At 46.2% G+C, this 23,164-nt stretch overlaps 1 protein-coding gene and 2 long non-coding RNA genes across 3 annotated transcripts; 1 reads left to right on the top strand and 2 right to left on the bottom strand.

Moving 5' to 3' along the window:
- Positions 1-901: 901 nt before the first annotated feature.
- On the bottom strand, positions 902-5,866 carry LOC108639686. The gene is made up of 3 exons (XR_001920667.1): positions 5,729-5,866; positions 4,887-5,039; positions 902-999 (listed from the first exon to the last, which is right to left on the bottom strand). It is a non-coding gene; the product is annotated as an uncharacterized LOC108639686 (long non-coding RNA).
- Positions 5,867-9,640: 3,774 nt separating this feature from the next.
- LOC108639726 lies at positions 9,641-12,864 on the bottom strand. The gene is made up of 2 exons (XR_001920700.2): positions 12,652-12,864; positions 9,641-11,294 (listed from the first exon to the last, which is right to left on the bottom strand). It is a non-coding gene; the product is annotated as an uncharacterized LOC108639726 (long non-coding RNA).
- A 7,760-nt stretch (positions 12,865-20,624) lies between these two features.
- On the top strand, positions 20,625-22,439 carry LOC108640368. The gene is made up of 2 exons (XM_029959931.1): positions 20,625-21,177; positions 21,398-22,439. The coding sequence occupies exon 2, from the start codon at positions 21,417-21,419 to the stop codon at positions 22,437-22,439; it is 1,023 nt and encodes a 340-aa protein (XP_029815791.1). The 5' UTR covers positions 20,625-21,177; positions 21,398-21,416.
- The last annotated feature ends 725 nt before the right edge of the window (positions 22,440-23,164 follow it).

The raw sequence follows: 23,164 nt of genomic DNA, 5'->3' as shown, positions 1-23,164 counted from the left end.
TGAGTCTCAATTTACCATGTCCTTTCTGAAAGTCACAAAGCTGCACAAGGCCACTGCCCAGTATTTCAACATGATACAGCTCCAGTTTTGTCCATAGCCAAGGACTATGGATTGATCCCTCGCTCCAAAACTGCCATATTTACAACAGAAAAAAAGGCCATTTTTTAAATGGCTCTGTGTGTAACACTACTGCAAGTTCTGCCTTAACTTTGCAGGTACTTTGCACAAACTGAGCACTGCCTACACAGGGTCCGTGAAAGCTGGTCTGAACTGGATTTTGAGGAAAATTAGCAAAACCTCATTAAAACTACCTAGGCTTCCAAACCAGAATTATTTAGAGCTAAATTAGCTAAATCAATTTAATCTGACATAAAAAGTACAGTTTCATTCAAGTCATCCTTCCCAAAGAAGAAGGTGCCCTCAAAGGTGCTCAGGATAGGCAGGCCAGGAGTGGAGGCAGGACCTCTCCCTCCTAACTTAAACTCCTGCTGCTTGCTTCGTACCAGCCTTGGAAGCCTGGACCCTTTCAGATACTGTTTTTGTGGCTGTTAAGATAAGACAACTCTCCATCAAGGCCAGCATGCTGCCAACCATAATCATATTGACATACAGTTGTAGAACGGATCTGGTCAAGCTTGGACCATCCTGAGCTCCAAAACCTTTGAAAAATACCACTAAGAGGGGGAAAGTACTCAGAAGGTAATTTTTTTCTAGGAACAAAACCAAAAAGAATTCTACAGAAAAGCAAGTGTTTGTAACTAGCAAGAAGCCACGTATTGCTGGGAATTCATTTCCTACTGCAGTCATCACCAGGAACATGCTCCTGTAAAGGTTTTCACCATATGCTCAAAGCCACAGAATCCACTGAAATGTGCCATGAAAGAAAACATGAAGCAAAACTTACGTTGAGCTTGTTTGCTGGACACAGTCAAAGCTTCCCTGAGGATTATCTTTGCCAGCATTTGACAAAGGGAAGTTAAATGCATGCACTTCATTTGGCTAAAAGATAAAAATAGTTTCTGTGAAAACTTCAGTCTACACTCCATTGCTGGCAATTAACTAGGCCCATAATTTTAAATGGATAACTGTATTTTGAAGATTTTGCTACTATTTCAGTCACTAGAAAGAGCTGCTCTGTCACAATTCTCCCTCTGAAAGCAGCTGGCCACAAAACCACTGAGATAGCAGCAGTTACTCAGCTTCTAATTCAGCAAAGCATTTAATTAGCAAGTCATCCCTTCCCACTTCCCAGAATTAATAGGCATATACTTCTCTTGAAATGCAAGTGCTTGAGTACAATCGAACTGGCTGGAGCTCAGCTTACAAACAAGAGGAGAGCAGTTGGGAAATAAATCACAAAGTTGGGGCAGCATCCAACTCTGGGATTTATTTGATCCCAAGAAAACACATACTGGAGTCAGCTTCAACAAGGACTACAACTAGAAAAGATGAATGCCGATTTCAACAGGCGCAAAAACCCTTTTTGTTTTCCTCAGCTCTACATGCAATTATTTGCATAAATGTGAAATGGTTAGTCAGACCTAAAAGCCTTGGTTTGTTTGGCTGCACCGATCAGTTAGTACAGAAGGTGCCGCTTTCTGCTGGAGCTTAAAAATCATTAAAATGTCTTGAAAAAAGCCTTGTAAAAAGGGAATGGGGGTCTGAAAAGAGATGTAGAATATCCTTCACAAGAGGCTGTGCCAGGGACCTCATCTCAAGCAAAAACCCACCACGGGGAAGTAGCTGTACAGAAAATATCTGCAGGTCCAACATCCCACCAAACAAGCCCACCGTACGACACTTCTGCAATACAGGGGAGCACCAATGCAACTACAGCAACAAGAAACAGCAGGTTGAACTGCAGGACAATGATGTGAGACTTGCACATGGGACTATGCTGCTCTTGATCTGCTTTCCAGATGTTTCCACCACATTATTTTCCCAGTCCCACTGCTGGTCTACTATATCATACTGTATCTCCTGTATCCTTACAAGCAGCCATTGCAGAAGTATTTTCCAGTTTGGGAAATTGAGTAATTGATTGTTTAGCCTACAAAATGGGCATTATTTTAACAGAAGCATGCAGGAAGTCTTGCCACTGATGTCAAATGCATCTCTCCAGGCTTACAGAGATGCAGAAAGACTGTTTTCTAGATCAGCACTGAAAAGATAGAGGAGGGACTGAGCAGATCATTCCTCACTGGTGGCAGCTGCAGGAAACTTGATTCTTTTGCCTCTGTTCTAAGCTTCCCCAAAGAAAAAAATTTCATCTATGGCTGCATACAACTCCAAGGCAAATTTCATCAACCCCAAGAATCTTCCCTCACCGGCAGATTTTTCAACTGAGTTATGTAGGGACTCCCTGCTTTCAAGTGCCTGAATGTCCAGCACTGGTGTGACTTTAGGATACAAACATTAGGAGATACTTTAACAACACTAGTGTTAGTTTAACACTACAACCAGGGTGTGCTCTTAAAAGTTAGTGAAGTGAACCTACAGGGTGGCTGCCAGCAAGAAGCCTGGCTCCACCAGTATGTTCCTGCTGCTTTCTCTGGGCCAGCCAACCAGGGCATTTGACTGTTCCAGTCCTGCACAGATGCAAAGCCCCAGTCATGCAAGGAACTACAGAAGAAATTAAAAATAACAACTAAAGTAATAATTAAAAAAGTTTTCTTCTAGATCATCCTCTTGAACATCACTCCAGGAAGCACACAGCAAGGCATTTGCCAAAGGGTCCTCCTTCCCTGGAGCATCACTGGCTGTAACACAGACCAAAACTGTTTTGGTGCAGCTCCAGTTAATGCCAAAGGGCAGAGACAAGTGTCAGTAAGGATAGCAGTGCACAGGGCAGCAAGGACACCAAACCTATTCATCTATACACAGAGAAACTTCAGAAGATGCCAGCCTGGATGTGATAAAGGAAATCCCAGAAAGGAAGGCCTGAGTTGGTACAGGATCCTCTTCAACATCAAAAAAAAGGAAAAAAAGGTCTTCGCACAGGCTACAGAAAACAACAAGTGGAAGGAGAGATGTTCTGTAAAAATTAAGTCTTAAAGTTTTCATGTTTTGAAATTTGAGATTTTAGGATAAAATTATGAAGATTTCTTGCTTCAAGCTCTTTTGAAATGATAGAAGGCAGAGAGCCCTTCTAAGTCTTCTCAAATGAGAATAAGCTCCTGCTGTTAACTGACAACAAAAAAGTCAAGACTTCAAACAGACTCAGACAAACTCTGGCCAACTCTGACCAAGCACCTGTGCAACCTGGGGCAAGGCAGGCAGGTGAGAGGATCAACAGGAGTGGGCTCTGTGGCTCAGGAACACTCTCTTCCTGCCTCCTGCCTTTCATCCCTGGGCAGGGGCAGTTTTCCCAGTAAAACCCACAGCTCAGACGCTCACACATGCACCAGCACTGCAGTCTGACATCTGTGCTGTGCTTTGAGCTGGCCCCAGTGTCACCACCGGCCAGGCTGCAGCACTTCCGGATGAGTGTGGAATGCTCTTTACCCTCTGCTGCCTACTTTAAAATGTCATTTTAAATTCTACGTCCTCAAATTGGCCTGCAATTTCTTCCAATATATTGAAAGCACCATGCTGTGGGGTAGGAGAGCCATTCAAAGACATGAATATGGACATACAACAGGAATTTAGCCTCCCTCTGTGTGTCCTGAATTACTTCAAGAATTACTTTTAAATTGTTTGATTGCAGGTTTGTTTTTTTCTAATATACAGTGTCTTCAGACAACCCAGATAGTACTCAGTAGGCAGGAAACATTTACAAAACCTTAGCACACAGCTTCACAGCTGGGTTGCTGTACAAACCCTAGAGACACAGAGTTCATCTTACACCAAGAGCACTTCCCAAACACCAGAGTATTTTTCCAGCTATTCACTACAAGCAGGCACTGCTATTATTCTACAAGCAGTAACAGAAAGTAATGCAACCTGGTAGTTTTGGGTGTCAGATCTGAAAATTCCAAGTTCTGAATTTAAACCTTCATTGCAAATTTTCAGTGGCACAGTCAGCATTGAACTGGGTCAGCAATGGAGCTGAGCATTAAGGTATCACCACCTACAGACCATCAGTCCTGTCCTCCCCTTCTGGCACTGGACAGATGTTTGAGCTGGCAGACCACAACCATTTAAAATGGAGATAAAAGAAAGAAATGGTATCTTCTCCCTCCCTTATTCCTCCCCCAATGCTAATATTCTTGTCAACTATTAATAAAACAAATGATGGTCTGACATACCCAAGATGAGGAGGCAAAGCTCCTCGACGCTTGGCTCCCATCCCCAGGGAGTGCTTTGACCTCAGAACTGTGTCCCACCACCATTACTCCGTGTCCCACCTCCATGCCTTCATGTCCCACCTGCAAATGCCCCTGCTGCAGGAAGGCATCCCTTCTCAAAAGAGTGACTCTTTGTCCTGAGTCAATGCCTTTACATTAACTGGAAGAATGCCGGCACCACAACATGTGGCCACAATGACAAAGGTCAAACACCCAAGTCACATTTAAACCTGCTGGAGCCAAGCCTTCTGCAGCCCAGCAGCAATCGCTGCCACTGCCAACCCATGGGGCCTCCTCTCCCGCTGTGACAGCACAGCTCGTGTGACCATGGAACAAGGACAAATCCATGCATTTTGGCTGGGAGCTGAGCCAGAGCACAAGTTTACTGAGTGTCACAGTATGGGGAATCTCTGACTTCCACTGGAGCCTCCGTGCTGTCCCCCGTGGGCCACTTCCACCGGCATGGCTGTGTTCAGAGGGGCCCTTGGAGCACGAGGAGGCCCCAGCCCTGCCCAGCGGGTCCCGTGGGCACTGGATACCAAAACCACAGCCTAACCCCTGCCCTGTGCCAACCCACAGAGCCCAGTGCCCACCCCTCACCTGGCAGTCCTGGGAGCTCTTGTTCAGCTCAATGTGCATCCTGGTGGTGTTTGAGGCCCTGTTCCACCAGTACATGGTGGATTGTGCTCTGTCTCACAGCTCTGCCAACTCGGGCTCCCACTGCACTTCTGCTGCTCTTGCTCCCAACTGCTCCTATTGCAAAATGTGGAAGACATACAATTTTTCTTACGGAACGATGCTCATTGATGTTTGATCTCTGTATACTTTCAAACCCAATCAACAAGAGGAGATATTAAATCAATGAAAGAGAAAGCAGCCAACAAGCTCTAAGTGATGTCCAGGTGTTGGAAAGACAAATTACTCATCTGTAGAATTGCCTTATTATAGGTTCAACATATTCCAATGATCTCAGACCTAGAGGGAGGTTAACAAGGCTTAGGAAGAAATATGTACCACTGATAGTAGACACCAGGAATGCAGAATTTATGAGCCACAGGACATTTGGCAGAACACCCAAGATAGGGAAGAAACTAGTAAAGACAACCCAGCAACTGTGCTGAATGAGCTCTGACTGGGTACAAGGTAATTCCGGCAAGAGCAGATCACAACCACTGACTCATGACCACTGGCCCAAGAAATCCACGGGCTCCAAGGACGAGAAAGACTGAGCATGCAGACTAACTAGCATGAGAAGCAAGAGAATCATTAACCAATAGAGGATAGAATATAATTAGTATGACTACGAAAAAGTGACTTGTTCCCAATGAACGTTAATGCATTTGTTTGCTAAAATGTACCAACAGGGAAAGGATTGGCAGTCACTGTGCTGGCTTTGCGGATCTGCACCCCTTTCTGTGCAGAACTGCCAATAAATCAATTACCTCCACACTGTGCGTGATCAGCCTTTTGCACACTGGGTGCAAGAACCTATTTTGGGACAATGCTCTTGCTCTGACAATGACGGTTTGTCTCCAATGCCGCTCTTGCTGCGTTCCTGCTCCAGGCGCGAAACGCTCTGAGCAGTCCCGCCTCCTGTCCTTGGAAATGGGCAGTTCCACATTCCAAGGCAGAGCAAATGGCTGTGAGGTCACTGAGGTGCTTTGGGATGACCCGTGCTGGGTCTATGATCTGCCAGAGCTCACTTTCCATGCCATGAAATCTTGTCTTTATTTTCAAGACCATATCCATTTCTGCCCATATCCGGTCTCATGGCTGCCATGCTCAGATTATAATTTACTGTTTCAGTGTTTGTCTCCACTAGTTTGCGTCTTTCCCTCTGCTAGTACTTGCTTACTCTTCTATACTGCCTACTCCAAAACATCTTTATAGTACATACACACACACACACACACATACACACTTTAAATATATATATAAAGCGTGTATGTATATGTATATATACACATATATGTAAAATACACACAACCCTCTTTCTTCAAGCCATTTCTCAGTATCTACTTGTTCAGTTTCAGTTTTTTGTGATGGTCATTTCCTGGCCAAACCAAGCAATAAAATATACAAGAAGACAGTTAATGGTAACAATCTCTTGACTGTCCATATAAGGCACCATTCTGGTCCCTTCTGTGTCATTTCATATTTAGGGAAGCCTTAAGCAAGGCCTATAAATGTTGTACCTGTAGGTGTGTCTGTGCCATGTTCTCTTGCAATCAAGGTTACCTGTATGAGTTTCTTTTCAAGAATGGTTCTCTGAAACATGGATCTTTATTAGCATGACTCATTATTATATAAATAATAACATCTCAGGGACCAGCAGGGTATGGAGAGCAGCCATCAATGATTTCTTCAAAATGCCTCCAGATGTAGGTCTTGAAGTTTTCACCAGGTTACAGTGTGGGCAGCAAGTGCTAACGCAGAGTCTGCACAAAGACAAGAAAGTAGGAGGGAAAATGTCTGTCTGAGGGCCTTGGAGAGTTCATGCCTTTAATAAACTGGTCCTATATTGCCCTTCTCCTCCGAGCTCTCTGTTTTGCCTTGACACATTCTGCTCATCTATTCAGAGAGTTTTTTGCTTTTTGTTTCTCCACTTGATTGTTTGTTTGGATTTCCATTGGGCTTTTAGGCGGTGAGTGGGTGCTGCGTGGTGTGGATAATAATTTTATCTTTCAGACAGCAGGTGAATTGAAATCTGAGAACAGAGCAGTGCACTTCACCTCCCAACTGGAACTCTCCCCACCATTTCCCCTTTAGTAAGCTCCCAGACACATCCCCAAAGGAGGAAGGTGGCAGATGCTCTGCCCCACCAACAGCAACAGCATTCAGAACTTCACCTGTCAGACACACAGCTGGGAACGTTGGTGAAACAAGCTGAAGGTTTACAGTGGAAAAACAAACACCTCCTGTGATGGCAAAAGCAAAGCCCAATTTATGCTCATTTCACCCGCTGGCAGATTTTCTTTCAGCTGTTAGTTTTCCTATGGAAGAACATGGAAAGCGTAAATACTCTTCTGTCAGAAATGAAAGATTTCTGGTCAGTTTAGGATCTAGTCCAGCTCCTATTCTCATCAGGATCAAAGTGAACTAGGATACCGTAGGAGACTCAGGAAAGAATAGTGGGCAGCTTAGCAGGTGGATGATGGTTTTGCAGCTCGCTCTTTGATGTTACAGGGGGAGTTCCTGAACTCTATTCCCGAAAATAGCCTCAGGAGAACTCCATGTGCACATCCCACGGGAGTCCACAGCCTTGTGTTCTCCTTGTTGCACAGTTTTGGGGCTTGCCTCTCTAGGGAAGAACCTGTGGCCTTGCCAATGTCTGATGTTTAATTCAAGGTGTCATGGCACACTGAGCTGCAACCGCTCCAGCTCTGTAAGTGGACACCTTTAGGCCATTTACTGTGGCAGTAAATTGTTTACGCTTATCTTGCATTCACCATGTGCTTGGTGTAAAATTGCACGTGTGCTTTATAGAATAGAGGCACATTAGAATGTTCTCTCGGAACACATTAATATCCAAATATTCTCCTTTTCCCATTAGAAAATACATAGCTATATTCTCCTATGGGCAACACCAGAGCTATAAGGATGACTTCCATGCAGAGTATGGGAAACACCAGAAGTTGCTGGCTCAGATGGACAATATGGCCAAGAAATTCAGGACTTTTGATGAACAACAGAAGTTTGTGATTCAGGGATCTTCAGCATATCAGGTAAAGAAGGATAAAACTGAGAAGAAGACCCTGGCGAGCTGAGGGGGTGCTGATACCCAGATGGGGGAGAAGACAGGAAGTGCCTGGAAACTAGTGGCCGTAATCCCAAAACTGCATGCAGGGCATGCACTCGTGGAATAGGGCCCCGTTTCCGAGAGGCCCGATCCACAGTGGAGCACTCCAGAGTGGGGTCCAGGGGGCTCTCATGAACCAGGGAAAGCCCAGGTGAGCAGAGAGACGCGGGCCCCAGGCGCACCCCGAGCGAGTCGCTGCCGGCGCACAGGGACACCAGGGACATTGACACCCTCATCTGATGGGAGCTTGCTGTGCTTTATTGGCAGAACCAGGCCCGCGTCAGGGCCGCGCTCTGGGCGCTCTGGCTCTGTAAGGCCGAGGCCCTGAGCTCGGCTCAGCGGCGTCTGCGCCTCCTGCCGCCCCGGCGGCGACGGCGAGTCCGGCGTCTCCTCCGCACGCCTCGGCGACGGGAGGCGGGCGGCGCTCGGCTGCGGCTGGCGGCTGCGACCTCTGCGCGACCTCCGCCGGTAGCGGGCCATGGTGGTTGTGGCCAAGGGTTGGGGCGGCTGCCCGGCTTTTATAGGGCTGCCAGGCAGGAGCCCTTTGTGACCCCACCAGCGCTTTCCAGAGCCAACATCACCAGCGAGATCACAATGCCCGCACGGCCACACCCGTCCCCTGAGGAATCCATGGCTATGGACAGCCATGGCCTACAGGATGTGGGCGGCTGCCCTGGGGCTGCCATGGCCTTTTGGGCTAAATGGCTTAGAGGAACTCACAGCTAGTGGCACCTTGAGAGCTCTGTCACCACCTCTGTAACACGCCAAAATGGCACTGCCCAGTTTGCTCAGGAACATCCCACGCAGCTCACAGAACCGAGGCGAAACCGATGCCTTGTGTGGGAGACCACGATGAAGGGTCGAGCAAAGTCCAAACGCTCAGCAACCCCCCTGGGGTGCCTAAAGACCCCCAAGAAGACCCTCTGAGACTCTCTGTGTAGACCCCAGCAACTAATGCGTATTAAAATGTCTTTTGATAAAGAGAATACATACATATATCCCTGGCTAATAAATATGTGTCATCTTTAGAGAAGCACAAACATTAAGTCGAGTCACTCCCATGCATCCCTCATTCCTTTTACTGCTCCCTGTCCCTGTAGGTTGTGACTGAATTATGCATGCATTTCATTTGTAAAGTAGGAATATTTTGTCCTTATGTAGGAAAAAAGTGGTTTGGATCCTCATAAAGCAAGTAAAATTCCACATGTGTACAGTTTGGGTTGATCCTACACTGAGTTTTCAGAACTGAGTCCTTGAATCTGTTAGGTTTCTTGCTTTGTTTGCGGAAGGCAATGGCAGGTTTTTTTACCCCAAAGACATATACAATTTAATGAGAGCCATGTTCTTCCATCCAAATTGAAGAAGTCCATTTATACTTCAAGCTGATTATAAAGTTCCAAAAGCTCAGCTCCTTAGACCATAAAAGGTGAAAAAGTTTTCTCCTTTGCTTTGGCAATATTTAAGGAGACTACCTTGGAGTAGGTTTCCTGTATGAGTTGCGAACTACCTCAAGGTCTAGGTTTGTGATGGTTTAATAAAGCAACAATCCAGTTTGCGTGTACAAAATTGAATGCTTTATTCATCACAACTTTAGTATATATAGGGTTTTGGGAAAGAGGGACAAACATTCCATTCATAGCTGGGGTTAAAGGTCCAGGAAACACAGGGAGATATTTTTCTTCAAACAGATAAACAGATATTTCTTTATCACAATCACAAGGCAGATGGGGCAAACAAAGTGATAAAGGGATTTACCTATGAAGCCTACAAATCTGCTTAATTAAAATATAATGTAAGAATTTCAAGGAGTGGATGTAAACAGACTTTCCTTGTCTTTGTTTAAATCCCATGATTTCTGGCTAAGATTTCTGTGTCATAAAGAATTTATACTCCAACATCTCCCCCTTTTTGTTTTCAAGCTGCGAGATTGAGGCTTTCCAAAAAACTGCAATTAACCACGTTGTATACAAGATAATAAACAGAGAATACAAAGCATAATACAAAAAAATAAAACCAGGTCCATTAATATTACTATAAATGCTTTCTTTAACTAGGGTACTATACCAAACATATTAAGCAAACTAAATATGCCACCTAAGCCTTGATTATTATCTTCTTTAAGTTGAGCTGAAAGTTTCTTTAACTTATCAATGCTTTGATGTATCAATTCAGAATGAGCTAATAACAAAAATCTATAGCTGCATCTTAGAAGCAAAAGTATTCTTAAATGGATTTAACAAGAAACACTTCTGCCTTACTTTTAACACCACAAGTAAAAATTAATTTAGCAAGAAGGTCTCTTTTTCCAGACAATGTACAACTATTTATATACCTGAAAAAATGTTTCAAGCAGTTTTATGCCACTTACAGTAATCACAAAGCCAAATATGTCAACAAAATATTGGAACTAATTTTAACCATTTTACCATTGCTTCTTGCTTCCTACACTCATGTGCCCCTCTTACATGGAAAGTATAATTATACGAAAGCATTACATGTCAGAATATTTTGGGACACAAAGCTTGGCATTATAAAGACATATGAAGGAATCATATCAATGTAAAAGCATTCTGCATATCTTTATAGTCAGTTTTAAGAAAAATATGGAAGTCTTACTGTCCACCTTAATCCGTAAAAACTCTGCTTTGTTAAACCTGTTTCCATTGAATTAACCAGAAAACACTTCAAATCAAATCTGTATGTAATAGCTTGTCACCTTTGTAGTTCCTATAACTGGTATTCATGTATTTCTCAAGCCAAATTAGGCGATCAAAATTAAACCCCCTAAAATTAAGGTTCAGAAATCTGAAAGTGAAGAAAACAGACTGGTTTTTAACACAAGCACATACCTACATTGTGGTAAGGCCATACAGAGACATAACAAAGGTCATAAAAATCAGGCATCTATGATCTTTATTTCAGGGACTAGATGCAACCTAAGCATTGGTGAAACAAACGTGCTTTCTATAACAGTCACACCTATGAGGTCTTGTTTACTACTTCCTAGTCCTTTTGTATCTCTGCAGTCTTTCAGTGGTGTATGGTGAGTGTCAAAGTGAGAATAATGAGGCAAATACATATTTAAAATGGCAACTTATTGATGATTTTTAAAAAAAAGATACCGCAAGTTTTCTTAGTATAACCAGATTCGATTCACATCAAATCTTGTATGAGTCCTCATACGAATTATCAGGGAATCTTTTCACGTGCTGAAACAATTAGAAAACAAAGACAAACATTATTTTAACAACAAAACAAAACTTAATATTACATTGTTACACTAGAAGATTCTATACTGCAAACAGAAGGCAAGGCATTTAGTGATTTTATTTTACAGTCTCTGATTCTTGTTGTTGCTTTCTTTGACTTCACTGTTCAGTATGGTTCTTCATTTGGCTTCATTTTCAGGCATTCTCATTTGTAGATATCACAGGAATCAAGATAACAGTTCTTTCCATTTTTACTTAAGTGGTTCGCCATTGCTTATTCAGGCCAGTATTCTGGTTTCGACGAGACAAAACTTACACATTCCTAGTTAATAACAATATAAATTTATACAATGACTTGCAATTTCATCTCTGATTTTTAATTACAGGAGTCAGGGTATCATATTGATGTTAGCAGACGACAGCGTAAAGGCAGCTTTAAGGGCTTTAGACAACAAAAGGGAACTCAGTTTATTTATTCCCTAGAGAATCTTTGCTTTTTAGGAGTACGTTTAGCTTTAATTGGTTTCTTAGCTTTCCTTGAGAAAGGTAGCCTTTTTTTTTTTGCTTTCCCAAGAGGTTTTGGGGTTTGCCTGTTGCCTCTTTACCCCCCCCCCCCCCCGCCAAAGGGTTTGTTAGAAGCAGTCAACTGATAAGGGAACTGAGTGATAGAAGGGGTTTCAGTTTGCAGTGCCTCCCTCCCCCTATCTTGTAAGCAGGAAAATTCAAAGCGAGAGAGAGGTTTGGATTTTCTATGTCTCCCCCCCCCCCTCAGACTGCTAGACAAGAGAACATTTTTTCCCCAACCACAAAGTAGCAAAGTCCCAGTTTTTATAAAGCAGTAAGGTTTTACTTTTTTCCCATCCCAGAAGACGAGAGAATCCACTTCCCCCCAGCTCCGAGAAACCGGCAGTTTAAATCTTCCTGCGTCAGGCTATACAGTTCTCTCTGGCCGGAAAGATTTAAACCTCCCGCCCGGTTACTAAGCAACAAACGATCTCTTTTGTGTGAACACACCTTATCTCTTCCTTTGCAAACGCAGACTTTTAGCAAGAGGATTTTTAACTTTTTTTTTTTTTTTTTTTTTTCCCACTCCTGGCAGACTGTTTTTGTCAGGGGTTCGTTTTCTTTTTGCCAAAACTCTTTTTTTTTTTGCTGAATACGATATTTTGGCAAAAGGTTCTTACAGGAGCAAAACACAACTAAGAACAAGGCACTTCGCTAAAACTTCAGCACAAAGACCCGTTCCACAGGAAACTCCCTAAAACCAGTTTAAGTAAAACACTGGTTTTAAGTTACCCACAAGAGATTATAAGGAGTAATGAGAGAGAGATTTCGCTTTCTTCTCTCGATCACTTACGTGCAGGGTCGACGTGGGACCCCCCCACGGCTGGTTCCCCATCCCCCCCAATTCTCGGAGATGGAGAGGCGGCTGGCGGCAGTCTGAGTCCTCCAGGCTGGGCGGCTCGGAATCGCTGAGGGAGGCGGTCAGGCAGCTCTTCAGATCGGAGAACGAGTTCAACGGGCTGGGCGCTTGTCGGGGACGGGCGACTCAGAGAGGCGGGGGGTCGCGGCCCGGGTTTCCGCGCGCGGAGAGGCTGGAAAACTGCAGGTCGACGAGCAAGGCGGCGAGCAGCCCCGCTGGGCAGCGGCCGCCATTGGCAGCGGTAGCAGGCGGCGACACAGAAGCTTGCTGAGGCAGCGCGGCAGCTCGCTGGCGCTCGCTCGCACCTCCACCATGCGCGGGTTGGCGGCGACGGCAGAGCTGGAAACTGGAAGGCGAGACGGGCGGCGGCCAGAGCCCCCCGGCAGCGGCTGCTGCTTGGCAGCGGTTAGTAAGCGGCGGCGGCCGCGGCCGCAGGCACTTAAGGGGCGGCGCCTCCGGCAGTGGCGGTGCTGAGGAGCTGCCGCTATTTTGGCGCTCTCTTCCCACTTGCAGTGGCGCTGCGTCCTACAGCAGTAAGTTTTGCAAGGAAAAGTCATCTAATTCGAGCCCATGTTGTTTAAGGAGGCATTTCATCAGTTCGTAAACTGTCTTTTTCTCTGAGGACATCTTAGATCCCGTTTCCTAAGCAGTCTTTTTTTCAGGGCAGTTATTTGCCCGTCGTTTTTGTTTCGAAGCTATTTTTGGCCCCTAGGTGCTTAAAGCAGCCTTTTTGTTTCGATCGGAGGAAGCTCTCTCTTTGGCCTCCGAGCATTCAAACCTCGCCCTATTCCGCAATCGCGTTTACCTTCTGTCCAGCAGAGAGGAACTGGTTTAGCGCGCTTTTCGTTCCGTTCGATTGCGACCTGTCAGCGGAGCAGGACCTCTTCTCCGTCCTTGCCTCTATTCCCCTCAAGGATTCATGCTGCTGTTCTCAGGAGCCATTTGTGACGGTTTAAGGAAGCAACGATCCAGTTTACCCGTGTACAAAACTGAATGCTTTATTCGTCACAACTTTGGTATATATAGGGTTTTGGGAAAGAGGGACAAACATTCCATTCATAGCTGGCGTTAAAGGTCCAGGAAACACAGGGAGATATTTTTCTTCAAACAGATAAACAGATATTTCTTTATCACAATCACAAGGCAGATGGGGCAAACAAAGTGATAAAGGGATTTACCTATGAAGCCTACAAATCTGCTTAATTAAAATATAATTAAGAATTTCAAGGAGTGGATGTAAACAGACTTTCCTTGTCTTTGTTTAAATCTCATGATTTCTGGCTAAGATAATTTCTTATCTCTGCTGTGTCATAAAGAATTTATACTGCAACACAGGTTTTCATTGCAGAAGGGCCCTGTTAGCAGCACTATACCGTGAAAAGTCTTGCTCACTTCAAAAGGAGGTAAAAAGGCTTTTTTTGTATAAATCTATAAGGGCAACAAGGCTCACGTGTTCAATCACAAAACACCCCAGGAAGTGTCACATACAGGGGCTTAACACAGTTTGCAGGGAGACAATTGAGGAAGTTGTTTTTAAACTACTCTCCAAGGAAGAAAGGTGGATCCACAGCCCTGTTATAATGTTCCCAATTACTGTCCTCCCTCAGTCAGTTTCATATCCTTCCCCAAAAGAAGCTTAGGACACACCTCTCCCCCATGAGTTAAAGCAACAAATGGTAGTAAACTCAGGGAAAGAATTAGACTTCAGAGTCACCACAGATCTGTGCAGGAATCAACATTTGTGGCTCTAGAAAGACTGGTTCTGACAGACTATTTTTAACAAAGCTAACAAATGGGTAAAGTTTCTACTGTGACACTTTAACCCAACTTGTGTATAAAATCTGTTGAAGTACTTTGCCTCAACACGTGTCTATGTGTTTTACAAATCACTTCCAAAGGATCTGGATATTACTTGGCTCACCGTTAAGGGGAACCCAAGACTTTAAAGCAGACTTGTGAGCTGCTTCAACTGACAGTGCAGAGCAGCCCAAATGATGTCTCTTCATAACACGGTGATTTTTGGGGAGTTTGCCCAAATTTCTACCACATAAGGCCAAGAGTTTGCATTAACCAGAGAGGTCATAAAACAGGCTTGTACTTATTCTAAAGTATTACAATTTGCTACAATATTTTACTAAATTATGGACAACTTTTTAGCAGAGGTACTGGATCTCAACCATCTAAGGAAAAAATGCTTTCAATGGACAGCCTGAGTCTTGAAAAAAAGGATGGACCAGAAAAAAGCAGCTTCAAATATGATATAAGCAACACCACCACCACAAGGAGTTAACAATACTGAAACTTCTTTAATGAAAATGTGAAATACTATCTTATATACTATTAGAGGAACTGGATCTTGGGTTTTAAATAAACAAGATACTGTTTAATACTAACATATAATCTTACAGAAAATTATCTGCGGTTTTAAATAAATAAGCAACTGTTGAACACTAAGATAAAGAATCCTAGGGTAAGTAATCTTCAGTTTCAAAAAATAAGCCAAGTTCATAGATATGTATTGGCAGAAGCAGAAAACTGCTGCTAGGAGTCCTCTTGCTGTTTGTCAAATTCCTGTATTAGTCTCTTAATGCGAGACAGCTTGTTGTGCAGGTACTGACATCCTCTCCATCAGAGGAACTGGGGCTACACTAAACAGGAAAGGTGAAAAGAAAAGTAGGGCATGCAAACATTTCTGGAGAGTTTAGAATTCCATGTCCTGGAGGGATGCATGGAGCGAGGGGTCTGACTCAGCCTAACATTCATGCTTGGCTCAAGATGTACATGTATTCAGTAGCAGGCATATACATATGCATTCCATTTCTCAGAAGTCATCTTAATATGCATTAGCTGCTGGGGTCTGCACAAAGAGTCTCAGAGGGTCTTCTTGGGGGTCTTTAGGCACCCCAGGGGGGTTGCTGAGCATTTGGACTTTGCTCGACCCTTCATCGTGGTCTCCCACACAAGGCATCGGTTTCGCCTCGGTTCTGTGAGCTGCGTGGGATGTTCCTGAGCAAACTGGGCAGTGCCATTTTGGCGTGTTACAGAGGTGGTGACAGAGCTCTCAAGGTGCCACTAGCTGTGAGTTCCTCTAAGCCATTTAGCCCAAAAGGCCATGGCAGCCCCAGGGCAGCCGCCCACATCCTGTAGGCCATGGCTGTCCATAGCCATGGATTCCTCAGGGGACGGGTGTGGCCGTGCGGGCATTGTGATCTCGCTGGTGATGTTGGCTCTGGAAAGCGCTGGTGGGGTCACAAAGGGCTCCTGCCTGGCAGCCCTATAAAAGCCGGGCAGCCGCCCCAACCCTTGGCCACAACCACCATGGCCCGCTACCGGCGGAGGTCGCGCAGAGGTCGCAGCGCAGCGCAGCCGGAGCCGCCGCCCGCTCCCGTCGCCGAGGCGTGCGGAGGAGACGCCGGACTCGCCGTCGCCGCCGGGGCGGCAGGAGGCGCAGACGCCGCTGAGCCGAGCTCAGGGCCTCGGCCTTACAGAGCCAGAGCGCCCAGAGCGCGGCCCTGACGCGGGCCTGGTTCTGCCAATAAAGCACAGCAAGCTCCCATCAGATGAGGGTGTCAATGTCCCTGGTGTCCCTGTGCGCCGGCAGCGACTCGCTCGGGGTGCGCCTGGGGCCCGCGTCTCTCTGCTCACCTGGGCTTTCCCTGGTTCATGAGAGCCCCCTGGACCCCACTCTGGAGTGCTCCACTGTGGATCGGGCCTCTCGGAAACGGGGCCCTATTCCACGAGTGCATGCCCTGCATGCAGTTTTGGGATTACGGCCACTAGTTTCCAGGCACTTCCTGTCTTCTCCCCCATCTGGGTATCAGCACCCCCTCAGCTCGCCAGGGTCTTCTTCTCAGTTTTATCCTTCTTTACCTGATATGCTGAAGATCCCTGAATCACAAACTTCTGTTGTTCATCAAAAGTCCTGAATTTCTTGGCCATATTGTCCATCTGAGCCAGCAACTTCTGGTGTTTCCCATACTCTGCATGGAAGTCATCCTTATAGCTCTGGTGTTGCCCATAGGAGAATATAGCTATGTATTTTCTAATGGGAAAAGGAGAATATTTGGATATTAATGTGTTCCGAGAGAACATTCTAATGTGCCTCTATTCTATAAAGCACACGTGCAATTTTACACCAAGCACATGGTGAATGCAAGATAAGCGTAAACAATTTACTGCCACAGTAAATGGCCTAAAGGTGTCCACTTACAGAGCTGGAGCGGTTGCAGCTCAGTGTGCCATGACACCTTGAATTAAACATCAGACATTGGCAAGGCCACAGGTTCTTCCCTAGAGAGGCAAGCCCCAAAACTGTGCAACAAGGAGAACACAAGGCTGTGGACTCCCGTGGGATGTGCACATGGAGTTCTCCTGAGGCTATTTTCGGGAATAGAGTTCAGGAACTCCCCCTGTAACATCAAAGAGCGAGCTGCAAAACCATCATCCACCTGCTAAGCTGCCCACTATTCTTTCCTGAGTCTCCTACGGTATCCTAGTTCACTTTGATCCTGATGAGAATAGGAGCTGGACTAGATCCTAAACTGACCAGAAATCTTTCATTTCTGACAGAAGAGTATTTACGCTTTCCATGTTCTTCCATAGGAAAACTAACAGCTGAAAGAAAATCTGCCAGCGGGTGAAATGAGCATAAATTGGGCTTTGCTTTTGCCATCACAGGAGGTGTTTGTTTTTCCACTGTAAACCTTCAGCTTGTTTCACCAACGTTCCCAGCTGTGTGTCTGACAGGTGAAGTTCTGTCTGCTGTTGCTGTTGGTGGGGCAGAGCATCTGCCACCTTCCTCCTTTGGGGATGTGTCTGGGAGCTTACTAAAGGGGAAATGGTGGGGAGAGTTCCAGTTGGGAGGTGAAGTGCACTGCTCTGTTCTCAGATTTCAATTCACCTGCTGTCCAGAAGATAAAATTATTATCTTTATTGGCAGAGCCTGGCCCGCATCAGGGCCACACTCTGGGCACTTTGGCAACTAATGCGTATTAAAATGTCTTTTGATAAAGAGAATGCACACATATATCCCTGGCTAGTAAATACATGTATTATCTTGAGCCAAGCACGAATGTTAGAATGAATCCAGCGCTGCAATAAGTTAATGCTGCTTCTTAATACTATATTAGTGTTCAGGAGTTTTATTTCCAGTTTTCGGTGACACTATGCCCATGTACCAGCGAGTGCACCAGACACTGCTTGGGCACAGCCATTGTGACCTTGCTGGTGGTGTTGGCTCTGGAATGTGCTGGTGTCACAAAGGGCTCCTGCCTGGCAGCCCTATAAAAGCCACGCAGCCGCCCCAGCCCTCAGCCACAACCACCATGCCCTGCCACTATCGGAGATCTTACAGGAGCCGCAGTCGGAGCCGCCGCCGCTCCCGTCGCCGTGGCATGCGGAAGAGACGTCGGGCTGGATCCCGCCGATATCGCCGGCGTCTCTCCCGTGGCAGGAGGCGCAGACGCTACTACCGCTGAGCTGAGAGCGCTGGCCGTAATGCAGTCCTGGCTCTGCCAATAAAGCACAGCAAGTTCATGTGAGGGTGTGAATGTCCCTGGTGTCCTTGTGCACTGGCAGCGGGTCCCTGGTTTGGAAGAGCCCCCTGTACCTGAAGCTGGAGTGCTCCACTATGGATCGTGCCTTTTAGAAAGAGGGCCTTATTCCATGAGCACATGCTCTAAGACCCAGATTGCTCAAAAGCTTTCTTTTTCCTTGCTGCACATGTTCCAAGAGTGACACTTCCAGTGCTCTTTCTGTGCAAAGCCTTCTGGAGGCAAAAAGGGACATGGTGTGGGGAGGAATGTTAGTAAGTGGGAGCTTGCCCTGAAGTCCCTTTTGCCAGGGCAGATGCCCAGGGGTTTTCTAACCCTGAGCAAGAGCAGGACCCTCAGGGCATGTCATGTGTTCTGGATGTGGCCAGGACAGGGTTAATATTTGCAGTGGTGGAGTGGTGCCAGGTTCCACAGGTTCCATGTGCTGAGCAATCGCGTGTGAATCTCTGACCTGTCTTGTACACTCTGCTATTAGTATTGTTGTTGCTGTTCATCTTCTTATTTCATTGCTGTTTCTAGCAAATTTTTCCTATCTCAACCCATGATTTTTACTTTCTTGTGTCTCCAAATCTCCATCCTGTGCAGGGGTAGTGGTGGAGAAGTGAGCAAGTGACATGTGGTCTTGGGTCTTTCAATGTGAACACTAAACTGGGGAATACCATTCCTAAACCATGAATATGGAAATATGGAAAACTCATATGTGTAAGTGATTACTTTCATTGTCTAGTCTTATAGGAGAATTAGCCTGCTGAAAAGCAACTGCTGTAATTGAACTGAAAGCCTGTTAGGTAACATTTATTCTAAATTAAAGATTTTATACAGTTACATATAAAGCAACACATGAATATTGCGAAATAATCTTTATAATACTATTCTACATATTATCTTTTGGTGGGAGAAATTCCTGTGGTCTTTTTTCAGTCCTACAGTGACAAAGAATTCTATAAAGCAAATTACAGCTGAATTTTTCAGCTCAAGCAAAGTTAAGTAAAATAGCAGAAACTGTTACATTTGAGCTACATTTCCAAAGCAGATGGTTAACTTGAATACTTAAGGCCAAAGAAGGGGAAATGAGAGTATCTGTGTGTTGAACAAAAAAACATAATGGAACTGTGCAAATGCATTCTGTTCCTCCCCCAAATGGATATTCTAATATTCAAAACATCACTGAAGGTCGAGGCCAGAATTTCAAGTGATTTTGTTTCCTTTCTCCAGTTGTGTGGCAAGACAAACTTCGTAGGTCAGGTTTTCTTCCCTTGCCCTTCAGTAACACCAGCTTACAGCCCCAAGGTCTCTCCCCAAGGTCTCTTTTCTTCCCTGAGAGGCAGCAAAGACTAAATTATGTTGGCACGTACAGGTGCTGCCAACCATTCCCTCCTACCTTCATTTTTTCCTGCAGTGCTCCATTGCCTCAGCTGCTGCTCCCTGTCAGGTGTTCCGAGCTGCCAGAACTCACTCCATCTTCCCATGTAGAGGAAAATCCTGAAATGAGGGAGATGCCTTCCGTTAACTGCTACATATTTTAATACTGCCAGTTCTCAGCTGCTGAAAATATTAATTTCTGTGCCCTTTTCTCTTTCCCCAAAGGATACATTTTGCACCCCAAACCTGCAAACCATGCATCTGGTCAAGGGTGAATATCTACCCCACAGGTAGGTAGATCCCACCACTTGGCTCAGCCTCCTTTCCTTAGACTTAGAACTTTTTTCCCAGTTTGTGAAATGCATATGGTTTCTTTTCACTGTCTGATGATGATCACGGCAGCCTCACTGTGTGGAGGGCTGCCAAGAAGGGATGGACAAAGTGCATAGGAGTGTGACAAGACATGACAGAGGACAAAAACCAAGGAGAGTGAAGTTGGGAAGATGCAGATGTGGACAAGAGGCCTGTACTCAAATATCACCTCTTTGCCTATAGCCTATGCCTTCACGTTCTCCTAAAGCCTCCCAATTACAGTAGCAGGAAGCCCTTCGGAGGGAACTGTCATTTTGCAGGCTAAATCCTATTAGCAGCAGCTGAGAGAGAAAATACCATGGTGGCTGGATAGGTAGGGTACCATAATATACAACAGGATACAACAGAACATTTCATTTAGAAGAGACCAATAATAACTATATAGTACAACTGCCTGACCCCTTCAAGGATGACCCAAATTTAAAGTAAGTCATTAAGGACATTGTTCAAATGCCTCTGGAACTGATAGGCTTGGGGCATTGACTACCACTCAAGAAAGCCTATTCCAGTGTTTGACCACCCTCTCACTAAAGAATGTTTTCTCATGTTAAGTTTGAACCACTCCTGATGCAGTTTTGAATCACTTCCCCATGTCCTGTCACTGGATCCCAGGAAGACTTTTAAAGGCATGACAAGACAAACGGCCACAGTCATGTGACACAGGTAACTGAGGGAGAGCTACATGGAAATGCAGAAGCTGAAAACAAGAAAAGGTATTTTCTTTTTTCTCCTGACACCATGTGCCTGCAGGGATGGAAGGCCTGCTGTGACAACACTGGGAAGAAGAGGCTGATGTCAATGACCTGTGGACTGTGACTTCACCGAGTGATGGATTGTGACCTCACTTTCCTCTCTGCTTATCTTGGGGTGACTGGGAGTCTGAATGCCTTTTGTACTGTCACCCAGGGGCAGAGGCTGATGTCACCGAGCAGTAGACTGTGACATCACGGGGAGATGCATTATGACACTGCTTACATTGAGATATTGGCAGAGCCTTCATCAATCTGGCTCCAGCCTGAACTTCTACCAAGCAAGACTGTGAGTCCAAGAGGATCAAACCAGGCTTCTCCAGTGAGGACTGGTGCCTGCCACTGGCAGATATTGGTGCAGACCTGGAGCAGTCTTAACTAGTGTTTCCCTGGCCCTGCCTGGTTCAGGCAGCCAGGCACTGCAGGTGCTGGCAGCAGTGAAGATTGGCTCTGTGGGAAAACGTGCCCCCCAGGGGGGTGGCTGTGGCGTGGGTGACGGGGGTCAGGGAGCTGGAAGGATGTCATTCTTGAAGGGCCTGGATATTTCTTTCCCCTTCCTGGGAGAGCCAGTGACCATGGCTTCTCCCTCCTGTGACATGTGGCACCAGTGAAGGCAAGCAGCTCCTGATCCTCAGCTCTCCCCAGTGTGCTGCAGGACACAAAAATGGCCACGGAGACAGACGGCAACTGCCCCATTTGCCAGGACACTTGGAAGGACGTGGCTTCTGCTCTACCCTGTCACCACCGGTTCTGTCTGGGCTGTATCCTGCGGTGGGCTCAGAGAAACCCAGTGTGCCCACTCTGCAGAAAAACAATAGAGACCATCCGGTTTTCTGACTATGGAGAAGGAGACTATCTGGAGACAGCCATCACAGCCCCTGAGGAGCTGCCAGATGGCAGCAGCATGGCAGGGAGAGCTCCTGACACCCTGGCTGAGAACAGTCCCCATCCCCCTGGGACATCCCGTTCATTTTCTCCACAGGAGACACTGTCCCAAGTAGAGCAGGAGGGTTCAGGTAGTATCCTGCCAGAGGACTGGGCAGAACTTTTCCGTCAACAAGAGCATCTCCTGGACCCTGTGCGGCCCTGGCTACGCCAGAGGCTGGAGGGAATATACCGGGGCTGGTGGTGGGTGGTAGAGACCATAGAGAGCACCATCCTGCATGGCCTCTGCGTCTATGGGCTGAATGCAGAGGTCTTGATTGAAGTGCTGGAGCTTCTCCTCCAGGAACACGCAGCACCACTGATCCACAGTGCCATCAACATCATTGTGGGCCAGTGCAGTGAGGAGGCCCAGAGACTGATGTGCTCTGGTGCAGTCAGAGATGAGAACAATGGCCCTATGGCCACAGCCAGCTTCAGCTCCAGCAGCTACAGCTACTCCAGGAGCTCCAGCTTCAGCAGCTCCAGCTCCAGCAGTTCCCAGAAGGGGACTCCTGCCAGCAGCCTCACAGGCTCTGACATGGAGGAGGAACCTGCTACATCAGAGGCCTCCCTCCTGCCCAGGGCAGCAGCCACAGCCCCTCCGCTCCCATCCAGGGCAGGGAGTGATTGCCCGGGGAATCCCAGCACCCCCCAGACAGGAGGGCCCCCAGCTCCCAGGACTCTCTGCAACCCTGCAAGAGACCGCCCCACTGGCGGTGCTGGCAGGGCTCTTGCAATTCTTTATTCAAGGAAAAGGAAATAAATTATTATTTCCCTCACACAGTCTCTGGGTGCTGTTTTCTCTCCCTTCTATTGCCTTTCCCCTTCTCTTCATGCCCCATCGCGGGTGCACCCACATGCTGCAATGCACAGCCATGGACTCCTGCAGCCCCAGGGCCATGTTAGCAGTACCTCCTCCCACAGGAATTTCTGCTGCAGATGTGCACCTGTAGTGAAGCAGATGCCAAAGGCAGAAAGAGCAGCAGGGGCTACTGGTGTTATCAAGGGGACGATGCCCTCAGCCTGCCTCTAGTGCCCCTCTCTGCTTAACCATGGACACTTCTGCTCTGCTCTGGTTTCTCTCCACTGTCTGGTGCTGACCAGGGCAGCCTGCAGAGGGTAAATATTCTCGCAGATGAGCAAGATCTACTGAAAACTTCTTCCTGAGTCATAATTTTATCTCTTTGTTACAAACAAACACAGATTGGCACAGATTTATAGATATTAATTTTCTCCTTTAGGATAGTTGGTGCTGACTTCCAAGATCCTGAGGTGATTGGGGTTTCCAATTTCAATCTAATCAGAGAAATCAACTTACTCCATGTGGCATCAGTGGCATGGTGTGTGGAAGACACTTTCTCTTTGGACATCCAGCCTAGCACTGGAAGTCAGGGTGCCAGTGTTGCAAAGCAGTTTAAATTTAGTAGTAGAATGGCTAAGGCTTAAGTAAAAGGGTAAGGCCTAGAAAGCAACACATTACAGTAGTGA

The sequence above is a fragment of the Manacus vitellinus genome, unplaced genomic scaffold (assembly GCF_001715985.3).
Source record: "Manacus vitellinus isolate BGI_N305 unplaced genomic scaffold, ASM171598v3 scaffold_23_pilon, whole genome shotgun sequence".
In the NCBI taxonomy this organism is placed as follows: Eukaryota; Metazoa; Chordata; class Aves; order Passeriformes; family Pipridae; genus Manacus; species Manacus vitellinus.
This window is presented reverse-complemented; position numbering and strand designations above follow the sequence as displayed.